General features: G+C 44.6%; 1 protein-coding gene across 1 annotated transcript in view; it reads right to left on the reverse strand.

Moving 5' to 3' along the window:
- LOC122934715 (probable cation-transporting ATPase 13A4) overlaps window positions 1–13,778 on the reverse strand; it is a 102,647-nt gene that overhangs the window by 15,012 nt on the left and 73,857 nt on the right. The window contains exon 26 of the mRNA XM_044290377.1: window positions 432–603. Coding sequence (XP_044146312.1) covers window positions 432–603 — 172 coding nt within the window. The remainder of the gene's footprint in view (window positions 1–431; window positions 604–13,778) is intronic.

Consider the following 13,778-nt stretch of genomic DNA (forward strand, 5'->3'; position numbering starts at 1 on the left):
GGGTCAGGGAGAATAACTGAACAGGCGTTCAGCCAACAGCTACTGAAGGTATAGGGCCATCTTTAGATGTTAGAGGGATTGTCTGAGATTAGAAAAAAATGATCAAGTGCATTAGGATGAGCTGCAATTTTTTGAGAAGCAACCAATTGAAAAGAGCACAATTTCTGGAAAGTCATCAGAACCTTTTTATTACCCCAGACAACCCTTTAAATATTTACGGTAAGTAGAGAGAATATTTAGGTTCTGGTGCATGATGATAACTCATAATGTAAAGATAAGGTTTTTCAAATTTAATTAACATTTTTATTGCAATAAAAATGCTAACTGACTACATATCAAAGTGAATGCCCTCATTTGTCTTTTATAACTAATATTGGGAAATCTTAGTATTTGATTTTGAGGTCTACAATATAAAACATAAAAATGCTTACGTGTCAGGGTTTTCTGTGTACCAAGGTTGCTGCTGGACAACAATGAAGCCATAGACTTGTATTACTATAGTGAAAAGGACATGCAGCATAACGGACAACAAGAGAGGGGGTGACATGAGCTGGGCTGGAGGTCGATATGGAGCTAGTTTGGGGTATGCATGGTTTAGGCTCACTGAAAAAGAAGAGAAGGAAAATTCAAACACAACTTGATTATTATTTTTTTTATTCCCAGGAACTGAATGTTACTGCATAGCAGTGGGTGCTTGATGTAAATGAACATGCAATAGTAAATTACAGCCTCACTATAGGATGCATCATAACACTGTATAATTACTAGTTAATTATAATAGTTCACTTTTACCAATTTTACAGTTTTGATTTTATTTTAATTTTTTTATCATATTTTATTTATAATGCAAAAATACATATCCACATAACATTTATAATATTATAAAGTCTAAGATCGTCCCCGACCCACCCCACCTATCCCCCCCCCCCCTCCCTCCCAGCCTTGCAGGAAAAAAAAATATATATATAAAAAAAAATAAAAAAAATATATGTATATATATATATATATATATATATATATATATATATATACACACATATATATATATATATATATAATAAAAATAAAAATTCCAAATTAATTAAACCATATCCCAGTCTTCCCACAGGTTACCCCATTTTAAATAGGATCCTCTTTGTTTATACAGAATCCTCTCATAGCTTTTCACTTTCTCGACCAAGGCCAGCCAATTACTGCAATCTGGAGCGGAGGAGCTAAACCATAGTCTGGAGATTACAGTTTTAATTTCAATCTTTGGCAAAATGTACATGAAAAAAAGATAAGTTATTTGTGGATTTTTATGGTTTTTGTGGCAGATAGGGCAGACTTGAATTTGCCAACTAATTATCATTCATACATTGTAAAACTAGGTTTGTATGCAGTCCTATGGTCAATTTAAACTATACTGTCATAGTAGATATGTTGCCCCATAGGGAAAAATTTTCTTAGCTACATTGGCAAGTTCAACTTTTCTATACCTGAAAGTGGTAAAAGACTGTATAACATTATTTAATTTATTACTAGTGATCGAGCATGCTCGGCTGAACACCATGCTCGGCACATGGCTACGCAGCCAATAAACGTGCAGGTAAGTACTGCTCACACTGTAAAGCCATAGCCATGTTGGCTGATGGCATTACAGTGATTGGCTGGCCGGAACGCATCATCGGGTTCTATATAGCACCCAATGACGCATGTTCGGCTCATTCTTAGTCGGGAGACCTGTGCTGAGGAAGGAAGTGATTTTAGAATATTATTACCACCAAAACTTTTCAGAGACCCAGAAGTCCTTTTAAGGACTATTGTGTGTGGCAGCAGCAATCTATATTTTTAGCGCAAGCATATATAACATTTAATATGAAGAAGGCGAGCAGTAAGGGACGGGGCATTGGCCGTGATGCTGATAGGTGCACACAGAGGCTGTGGGCCTGTGCGTGGTGAAAATGTGCCTGCTGCCAGAGCACAAGAAAAACAAATCATCCACAATAGCTAGCCTCATGTCCCAGTTTGCAAGGCGGCGCAGAACACCACTCTTGAAGTCAGACCAGTGCGACCAGATGGTCGGTTGGATTGCAGCAGATAATGCTTCCAGTCGGTTAAGCACCACCCTGTCTTCCACCAAGGCCAGTCTTAGTAGCCAAGAGTCTGCTCAACCCAATCCTCACCCTAATCCTCCTTCCTCCAACCATGGAGAGTCTGGGCAAAGAAGTGATCCCACACTTGGATATTCCGAGGAGCTCTTTTCAGCGCCATTCCTTGATTTGGCACAATCACAAGAAGATGACGGTAGGGAATGCCAATTACTGTTTAATGAGGTGGATGATGATGAGACACAGTTACCAATAACTCAACAGCAATTACTGTCTCAAGAGGTTATGGAAGCGGATGAGACACAGTTGTCAATAACTGAGGTAGTGGTTAGGTCAACAAGTCAGGAGGATGAGCAGAGTGAGGGAGTGGAAGAGGATGTGGTGGACGATGAAGTCACTGACCCAACCTGAGAAGGTGAAAAACCGAGCGAGGACAGCAGTACAGAGGAGGTGGGATCTGCTGCACTGCAACAGGCTGGAAGAGGCAGTGGGGTGGCAAAAGGGAGAAGACGGGCCACACCAAACTGTTCCTTGACGCACCCCCTTGCGGAAAACTCCCTTGCAAAGGGGTATGTGTTCGCAGTCTGGCGCTTTTTTGAGGAAAGTGCGGATGACAAATGAATTGTAATTTGCAACCTGTGCCATACAAATATGAGCAGGGGCGTGAATGCTAGCAACCTCACCACCACCAGCATGATCCGCCACATGGCATCAAAGCACCCTAATAGGTGGGTGGAACGCCTGGGTCCACAATCTGTGACTGCCCGGTCACACCACTGCCTCCTCTTCCCCTGTGCTACATGCTGGCCAATCGCCTGTTGAAGGCACAAACCCGGATGCCTCTGCCCTGCACCTGGACCGTCGCAAGCACCATCAGCAACCACATCTACTTCCATGTCCCAGCGTACCGTACAATTGTCCATGTACAAATGTCGTTACCCCAGGCATTTGAACGCAAGTGCAAATACCCAGCCACCCACCCACAGGCCATAGCACTAAATGCGCATCTTTCCAAATTACTGGCCCTGGACACAGCCTCATATTAGCGGCCGTCCCGCGTTACATAGTCCCCAGCCGTCATTATTTTTATAGGTGTGCCTTACCTGCCTTACACCAACATGTGTCCCGTGACATCAGACGTGCCCTGACCAACGCAGTTACTGGGAAGGTCCACTTAACCACGGACACATGGACAAGTGTATTCAGCCAGGGACGGTACATTTCCCTGACAGCACATTGGGTGAATGGTGTGGAGGCCGAGAGAGAGTTGTACCCTGAGATGGCAGACCCTACGTCGATCCGGGTTTCCACCAGCACCTACATTAGTGGTTCCAACCCCCACTTCTCCTCCTCCACTTCCACCTCCGAATTATCCACGTGCAGCACCAGTCACTCATCAGTCGGTAGCTGTAAGCAGTGTAGCACTGCAGTGGGGAAGCGGCAACATGCATGCTGAAACTAATATGCTTAGGGGACAAACAGCACACCGGCGCAGAGCTGTGGCAGGGGATAAGAGACCAGACTGAGCTGTGGCTCTCACTACTCAACCTAGAACCAGGCATGGTTGTGTCTGATAATGGCCGTAAGCGAGGAGTGGGCATGGATGTCTGACCTCTGTGAGGTTTTAAGAAACTTTGAGTAATCAACACAGATGGTGAGCAGCGATAACACCATTAACAGCATAACCATCCCACTTCTGTGTCTACTCAAACAATCGCTGCTCACAATTAAGCACAACGCTTTGCATGTGGAAGAGGTGGAAATGGGGGAAGAAATTATATAGGGTGATAGCCAGACCACCCTTAGTTTGTCTTCTCAGCGCGAATTGGAGGCTAAAGAGGAAGAGGAGCAGGAGACGGTTGCCTCCGTTACAGAGGGTAGTACCCATGGAAGTTTAATTCCATCTGTTCCATCTGCGTGGTTTCGTAGAAGAGGAGGCAGAGGATGAGGAGATTGAGAGTGATCCTCCTGATGACGACAGTGAAGTCCTGCCTGTTGGTACTCTTGCACACATGGCTGACTTCATGTTAAGCTTCCTTTCCCGCGACCCGTGCATTATATGCATTTTAGACAACACGGATTACTGTTTGTTCACCCTTCTCGACCCCCGCTACAAAGAGAACTTCTCACCTCCCATAGTCCATAGTTACTTGGCCAACCGAGGAGGGAAGACAAGGGGAAAACACAGCAGTTCCAACAGAGGCAGGGCAACACTCTCCGAAGCCTGGTGCGCTGCCTAGTGTCACAAAGAGGGAAACATTTTGGAATATGGTGAAGAAGTACATAGCAGACCGTGTCAGCGTCCTCAATGATCCCTCAGTGTCTTACAACTACTGGGTCCCATGAAATAAGATGGAGGCAGCATATCCGGTAAAAAAATCCCTTTATTGGGAGCCGCTTACGTGAACAGACGTGCAATGGGTCGTGACGTTTCGGCTGGTGCCCAGCCTTTATCAAACACTGCTGAAACGTCACGACCCATTGCACGTCTGTTCACGTAAGCGGCTCCCAATAAAGGATTTTTTTACCGGATATGCTGCCTCCATCTTCTTTCATGGGACTTGTTACTCAGGAGCCCTGATGAACCTTGGACTCCAGGTAGGCTGGTGCATTCCGGATGACCTCGAGATCTGGTGAGTGCGACTCTACAATCTTTTTTGTTACAACTACTGGGTGTCACTGGCGCTCTACGCCTTGGAGGTGCTGGCCTGCCTTGCCGCCAGCATTTTGTCTCTGCTGATATTTAGTGCTGCTGGTGGCATTATAACAGATAAGCGTATCCGCCTGTCAACTGAAAATGCTGACAAGTTTACTCTTATAAAAATGATCAAGGCCTGGATTGCCCTGACTTCTCGATTCCACCAGAGGAAAGCTGATGAACATAAAGGCACTTTAAATGTGCTGTTTATAATGTACTGAATACACTTTATTCCCATGCAACCCTTCCACCACAAACAAGGGTATAGGAATCTTCCTTTTCTCATCCTCCTTCTCCTCTACCATCATATCAACATGCTTATTCGTCGCATATAATGCCCTCGCATTTATGCCCTTTGCATATAATGTTTTACAGGGTCAGCTCAGCTACAGGCCCTCACATATAATTTTTGGGAGGGTCAGCTCACCAGCAGGCCCTCACCTACAATCTTTTACAGGGTCAGCTCACCAGCAGGCCCTCGCATATAATTTTTTAGAGGTTCAGCTCACCAGCAGGCCCTCGCATATAATGTTTTACAGTGTCAGCTCACCAGCAGGCCTTCATCTACAATGTTTTACATGGTCAGCTCAGCTAAAGGCCCTTGCATATAATTTTTTAGAGGGTCAGCTCACCAGCAGGCCTTCACATATAATGTTTTACAGGGTCAGCTCAACAGCAGGCACTTGCATATAATGTTTTACAGGGTCAGCTCACCAGCAGGCCCTCGCATATAATTTTTTACAGGGTCAGCTCACCTGCAGGCCCTCACCTACAATCTTTTACAGGGTCAGCTCACCTGCAGGCCCTCGCATATAATTTTTTAGAGGGTCAGCTCACCAGCAGGCCCTCAAATACAAGTCCAGTCTCACTATCCAAGAGCCCGGAGTCTAGTCAACACAATCCTCACCACCGGGGGTCGCCTAACTAGTTATCACTGAGGAGTCTCATTCGTTATTGGAATTAACCAGACAAATCGCTCCACCAACTAAGAACGTCCATGCACCACCACCCACAGAATCGACCCGTCTTGAGGTGCGGCAGACTGGCTCAAATAATTTTGTACAAAATTATTTGCCAAGCATCTCTAATTTATTAGTATAGCACTTGCAATTATTATGCAATTTTGTACTTTATTTGGTTTGCAGAGAGCTGTTGCATTGCATGTTTTGTTTTACAGAATCGAGAAAGAGCTATCAATCTGTCAATCCTTTTCGTGTCCGGGCCGGGTGAGGTTTCCCGTGTTGAGTCAAATTAAGCTGCAGGCTCCACTCCTGGTGGTGCCCTTTCCTCAATTCCTTTAAGTTTCAGCTTTGCAACCATACTCCCCCCGGAACCCAAAGACTTTGGTCTCCCGGAAGCTGCTCGGCGGGTCATGGGAATAACGCCGCCGGATCGCATGTCGTTGTCGTTTATGGTCGGAACTACGACGCTAACTGATTGTCTTCGAAATTCCGACTTTCGTTTTTAATTAATGAAAACATTCTTGGCAAACGCTTTCCCTTTGGATCGTCTTCTGCCGGTCCAAGAATTTCACCTCTATACGGATGCCCCCGGCCGTCCTTCTTAATCATGGCCCCAGTTCTGAAAACCAACAAAATAGAATCAGACTCCTATTCCATTATTCCTAGCTGAAGTATTCAGGCGACCCGGCCTGCTTTGAACACTGTAAATTTTTTCAATGTTCAGTTCAGGAGCAGGCCCTCAACCATAATGTTTTCGACGGTAAGCTCAGCAGCAGGCCCTCACATATCATTTTTTAGAGGGTCAGATCACCTGCAGGCCCTCACCTACAATCTTTTACAGGGTCAGCTCACCTGCAGGGCCTCACCTAATTATACTTAATCTGTAATTTGCACGCATGCTGCGTTACTTGGAAGGGGTAGCCGTCACTGTTTCTCAGGCTCCCTCACCTGGAATCCATGATTCCCTATTACCCATGGTCACTGTGGTTCCCTCTGAAAATAACATTGAAAGTTGATCATAGGGCAGACATCCGAATGGATCATCGCCGTCACGGGGATGTGCGATTGGGCCCAGGTTATCTAGAGTCACCAAAGCGGCAGCAGGCCCTTGCCCTTAATGTTTTAGATGGTCAGATCAGCAGGCCCTTGCTCCAAATGTTTTTGAGGGTCACCAGCAGGCCATCAATCATAATTTTTAAAGGCTGTGTATGATGCCCTCCTTTATGTGTAACAAAGGGTGTATTGTAGTGCCGGTTCCTTGTATTTTTTGGCAGCCCTTTCACTTAGTGCATAGGCTTTATGAGTGTAGGAGTCCCACTACCTGAGCAATTGTACCACAATGTGAATGAGGCCCTCCTTTATGTGATATACAGGTTGTATCGGAGTGCCTATTCCTTGTAATTTTTGGCAGCACTTGCACTTTATATATAAGTAAATATACAGGAAAGAATGTTTCCTAACAATTTTTCCTCTAAAATCGATTTTGTCTTTGGTGTGGTGCTTATTATTGTCAATCTGTAAAAGTGGCGTACTACTCGGACAACATGGTTTCCAGCAGCAACCTGGGAGTCCAAGATGCATCCAGACATCCTCCCCATGCTGTTCCTGAACCATTTCAGTGGTGGTTCCATCAATTTCTGACCTTTTTCTATAAACCAAGTTTAATGCTCGGTTTCTCCCATTGACTTCCATTGTGCTCAGGTGCTCGGTAGAGCACCCGAGCATCCCGATGTGTTCGGCCCGAGCCCCCGAGCTGAGGAGGTATGATGAAGGGCCTGGATTAATGCTCGGGTTCTCCCATTGACTTCCATTGTGCTCAGGTGCTCGGTAGAGCACCTGAGAATCCAGATGTGTTCGGCCCGGGCCCCCGAGCACCCGATCACTAAGGTGCTCGATCAACACTATTACATTATATTAAGTCCTCTTAAGGTTACCAAAATTTATGTTTTATGAGGCATCTGACATGTGTACTTCTCAGCATTTGGAAACTTGTTTACAGGAAATTTTTAAGCTAAGCTCTCTTTCATGTTCTATTTCATAAGAATTCCCAAAGACATCCACCAGTGCCCACTTTGAAGATATTTACATAAGTTGTATCCACTTGAGGCTCTTTTCATGGCAAAATGTATGCCACTAAGATCAGAATATGTGACAAAATGGTAAACCACATGTATGACTACACTGGACTAGGGGAAGACAGCAAATGTTACTGTAGCTTAAAACTTAAAGAAGACCCGTCACCTTTCCTGGCATGTCTGTTTTATTAACTAATTGTATTCTCCAAGTAATAACAATTCTGAAGCATCTTTACTTATGAATCTATGTTGTACCATTCCTTTAGTATTCCTTCTAGAAGTTGTGAATGATTTGCCAGCAGTCTAAATGAAGGTCCAGATAGGTGTTACCAGTAGAATGAAAAGTCTCACACTATCCAATGAGTGCTGCTAGTGGCAGATTGTACACGAACACCCCCCCCCCCCCAACTAGTAATACCCAGTTGGACCTTTAGGGCTGTTTCACACAAGAGTGTGCAGTCATGAAATCACTCTCCATGCGCAAGTGCGATGCTCCGTTCTGGACACTGCTCATCTTGCAGGAGCGCATGGCATTATCACGTGTGTCTCTGCATGACCTTTTTGTTACAGAATCATATAGCCAGCTTTATGTCAGTATGATCCTGTAGAAGGAAGGTCCTGCAGAGACACATAGTATATAAATCAGTATAATGCTGTTTTCCCAATGAAAATACACAAATGCTGTGCCAAACTGAACATATATGTGTATGGGGAGTTAGGAGGGAATGGGCAGAGATAGCTGTCTGTCGACAGCCAATGAATGTGTATGGCCAACTTAAGACTGAAGATGGAATTAACCCCTAAAGAAACGTGATCATAAGAGTTTAATTTATTTGATGATTGTATATAGCCATATGGACACCAGATGGCACTATGCCTCTACTAAGCTTTCTGCAATAATATTATATCATCAGATGCATTATGAGACCTTTAGTACATGCATCTTGATCTTAGTTTATAATAATGCCATAAAGGAACATCTTTGTCAAGCTTCTATAAGGAATGGAAATGTACCAGTACAAAGTGGCAGTATTTGTACAAGCAGTGTTTGAAGGTCACATTTAACTATTCACATTTATAAATTTTATGGAATAATGTTTGCATATGTCATAAAATTATGACTGTAATGTTTCTTCCATCTGGATCCCCTGCCCATGCCAATAATGAACGGATCAAGTTTTTTTTTGGATCTTTCCCTAAAGTTTAAAGCCCTTGTAAGCAGGAAGCATAGCACAATTTAAAAAGGGTTAGGTACCATTCTCTGTACAGTATTGAGCATGTTCGCCTTTAGTGAAGAAACTTAAAAAAAAAAAAGTGACTTGCTTAACTAGTTTAATACCCCCGACCTGGGGGTATTACTTTTGTATTCTTTAATTGCTGTGTTCTTATATGTTTTTATATGCAAATCTATGCAATGTTATGTATGTCACATGTACCATGTCATTTAATCCAGTAGGGGGAGGTGTTGATTGGCAATGGCTGGCTATAACAGGGCCTAACCACCCTGTTCCACCTCTCCTGTTAGAGTGGGCTGGCCCGACATCCTGTAAGGAGGGGGAAGTCTAGTGTAGTTTAGTAATCTAAAGTCAGAGTTATGCCTCATTCACACATCAGTGTTTTGGTCAGTGATTTCCATCAGTGATTGTGAACCAAAACTAGATGCGGCTCTAAACACAGGAAAAGGTGCAGATCTTTTCATTATACCTTCTGTCAGTGGAGGCTCCACTCCTGGTTTTGGCTCACAATCACTGATGGAAATCACAGACCAAAACACTGATGTGTGAATGAGGCATTAGGCGGTGAGGTCCTGTCCAAATACTGGGTGAGTGAGGAAGCGGCTTGTAGACCACCCACTACCAAGTACCATGTTGTTCCCTCTCTGAGGGACGTTCAGGACCCAAATTATCCCTCTCCTGCTATACAGTTGAGAAGTAGGTAGAGCACCCACTCCAGTGAAACTATTTCACTCAAGGGAAACCTTAACATACCAGACAGTAGAGTGAACTGTGACATCAATTCTACAGACACTGCTGTGAGATGAGGGACAAAGGCTACTAGCCATTATACCTCTTGAGCTGGTGCCAAAGAAGAATTGCACCAAAGCCTAAATAACTTTCACTGCAATGGACCCCAGGGAGCAACGGCCTGAGGGAGTACAGCGTGACACTACAATTCTACATCAGGGCCACTACCACTCCATCCTCTACTCCAGCTCCCACTGGGGCTCGCATGAAAAAAAATTATGTCACGAACATCTTTCGCACCTTATTACTTTTGGGCAAAAATGTTTTTTTAAGACCCTCTATAAATGACTTTATTGCTGTGGAACTGTATAAAATGGCATCACAAGCGGTGCTCCAGAATAATAGGTGTTAATTGTCCAATTTGAAATTGTGCCTTGCGTGCTGCTGCTATGCCTTCAGAGCATGAAAAAAATGGTTGCACCCTGTTCAAGAGCGGCAATAGAGAACTCTGCCTCCAGAGGCTTAGTTTTTCTGGTCATGGGAGCAGACCAAGTACTACCAGAAATGGCCAAAACGAACCCAGATGGGGAGCCATGATGTGGGTCAACGAGCCCGAACTGCAAGATATTATACGAGAAATACAGTATGCCGGGGAGAAACCACAGCTTTTGGCAACTTCATCACACCCTGAACGCACCGACCAATGCGATGAACACAGCTGAAGCTCCTGCCGCACTGCACAGAGCTGCGCCTATGAAGGTAGAACAGGATCTAAGAATCTCTGCATGTGTGTTGGCCTATGCTAATGACCCTTGGCACTATAAGACTTTTCTGCCATTGTTCTGTCCCCAGATTCAGTTCCAGTTGTTTCTGTCTCTTTATCAGTTGACATGGCATTTAACTGTTGTAATTCATTTGCATTACATTGTGTCGTAACAGCACCATCTATTGATGAGTTTAGGTATTTCACCCAGCCTGTTTTTCTCTATGCATTATTGGAGTCCCAGTGCATTGTGGGTAGTTCCTGGTTCTTGCTAGTCTTGTGCTGGTACAGCAAACAGCCACCATCTTATGTCTCAGCAACCATGCTCTCTCACTGGTTTTTCCTGTCACATCATCTGTTATTCAGCCTGTTTTTGAGCATAGTCGGTAAGAGCACTATCTATGTGTCATTTACTGCATTTTATTATGTTTCTTGTATTGATAGCTCATTACTATCATTGTACTATCTCATATACTGAATGTATAGCAGATTATTCTGTGTTTTATGCCATATACCATGGTATTTATGTTCTAAAATACTACTGTTTATTCTGTAGTTTCACCTTTCCTGTCAGTCTACGAGCAATAAAGAGAACCTTAAAGCGGAACAGTCTCTTTTCTCTCAGAGGACAAAAAGGTTTAGCTACATGTCAGATTACACACCGTGCTAACGTGTATGAGGACAGTATAGTGAAACGACTGCTGAGAACAAGCTCAGTGAATAACTGCCAAAGACAGCAGTGAAACGACTGCTGAGAACAAGCTCTGAAGATCAGACTGACGGAGCCGCCATTATCCACGTGGAGCCTGCATACGGATATCGCAACAGTCTTCTAACAGTCGCACCGAATATCTGACTATACGGAGCCCGCCATTATCCACGCAGAGCCTACTTACGGATATCGCAGCAGTCTCCTAACAGTCGCAACATGTCTATTAGTCGAGCATCTTCCATTAAGACAAGGTCTCAGATAAGTGGCTCAAATAGGACATCGATCAGAGAAGCTGCCGCCATTGCCCGCGCCAAAGCAGAAGCAGCAAAGGCAAAAAGCCAGCTTCATAGAACAAGAGGTGCAGATAAAGCTAGAGAAAGCGCAACTTGAAGCTTCTCTGAATAGGGAGAAAGCGCAACTTGAAGCCACTCTAGAAAAACTGGCCGCAGATAAAGAGACAGCAGGCTGCCATAGCGGAAGCAGAGTATCTAGAAGCCACGGAACTTCAGGAAACCAAGAGTCATCGCAGCAATGTCCATCCAGAAGTTGAATACCAAGATCCAGAACAGCGTACCTTACAATATGTCTATCAACATTCCAAGTCGGACGACGACCCAGATCCACAGCTTAATACAAAGCGGTTTGTTGACAAGCCAAGCCTACCTGCTTATTTGGATCATCAGAAAGTCGACTATCGGTCTCCTTGCAGCAGACTAGAGAATACACATCAGAGTGAAACTGCCTACAACAACTTCTCTCCAGAACAGAGAATCAGAAATCCGCCCCTGCTAAGAGAGATGCCCTTTGCTTCAGAACGGTATTACACAGACAGGATTAAACCAGAGACTTCCAACAGGTATGGCCATGCACCACACATTCACTCTGACAACACACCACCAGCCGGTTCCAGCGCCAATCAAGCCACAATGGACTTTGCCAGGTTCCTTGCTCGACGTGAGCTGGTCAACAAGGGACTTGTAAAGTTCAGCGACCGTGCTGAGAACTATAGAGCTTGGCGAGCTTCCTTCCAAAATGCCATCAGAGACTTAGGTCTGTCTTGTAGTGAAGAACTGGATCTCCTGGTAAAATGGCTGGGAAGTGAGTCTGCCGAACACGCTAGAAGGATTAGAGACATCAATGTAAATTATCCAGACATTGGTCTAAAAAGGGTCTGGGAGAGACTTAATGAGGTTTATGGCGCAGCAGAGGTCATAGAAAGCGCCTTATTTAAGAGAATTGAGGACTTTCCTAAAATAGTGAACAAAGTCTATTCAAAGCTTAGAGAGTTAAGTGACTTATTAATGGAACTGAGTGTAGCAAAGGCAGAAGGGGATCTGGTGGGATTGACATTTCTTGACACTGCTAGAGGTGTGAATCCCATAGTTCAGAAGCTCCCATACAACTTGCAAGAGAAGTGGGTCATGTATGGTTCTCGGTATAAACAGACTTACAATGTACCATTTCCTCCATTTAATGTGTTTGTAGATTTTGTCTCTGAACAAGCAAAAATCAGAAATGATCCTAGCTTTGATTTCATGATGTCATGTGCTACCACCTCACTCAGTAAACCTCGTAGGGCAACGGTGGAGGTCCACAAAATTAACGTTTCTTCCACAGGTGCAGTCCATAAAGAGTTCAGCTCCTATCAAGGAGGAGACAAACCCAAGGACCCAACCAGACAGTGTCCCTTACACAGGAAGCCTCATTCTCTACTTAAGTGCAGAACCTTCAGAGAAAAGTCAGTGGAAGACCGCAAGACCTTCCTCAAGGAGAACAACATCTGTTTTAAATGCTGCTCGTCAACTTCGCACTTCGCCAGGGACTGTGAGGTTAGTGCAAAGTGTGCCGAATGTGACAGCTCAAACCATAACACAGCTCTACACCCTGGGCCACCATCGTGGGCTTCATCTAAAACCCAAGAGCAAAGCGGGGAGCTGAAGGACACAAATACTGACACTTTGGCAGTTACTTCTAAATGTACAGAGGTTTGCAGAGACCTCAGAGGAGGCAGATCCTGCTCTAAAATCTCCCTAGTGAAGGTTTACCCAGCAGACGACCGAAGCAAAGCCATCAAAGTGTATGCAATTCTAGACGATCAAAGCAACAGGTCGTTAGCGAAGTCTGCCTTCTTTGATAGCTTTGACATCAAAGGACCCGGTGCCCCCTACTCTCTAAGAACTTGTGCTGGTACTGTGGAAACAGCCGGAAGGAGGGCAAGCGGCTACATAGTTGAGTCCAGCGATGGTCAAGTGCGTCTGCCTTTACCAACTATACTGGAATGTAACCAGATTCCTGACAACAGGTCCGAGATACCCACGCCAGAAGTAGCAGCGCATCAGCCTCACCTGAAGCGTATAAGACACCTGATCCCGAACCTTGATCCTGAAGCTCAGATAGTATTACTCCTTGGGAGGGATATCCTACAGGTCCACAAGGTTAGAGAGCAGATTAATGGACCTCACAACGCTCCATACGCCCAGAGACTAGACCTAGGATGGGTCATTGTAGGAGAAG

The sequence above is a fragment of the Bufo gargarizans genome, chromosome 4, assembly GCF_014858855.1.
Source record: "Bufo gargarizans isolate SCDJY-AF-19 chromosome 4, ASM1485885v1, whole genome shotgun sequence".
Lineage (NCBI taxonomy): Eukaryota > Metazoa > Chordata > Amphibia > Anura > Bufonidae > Bufo > Bufo gargarizans.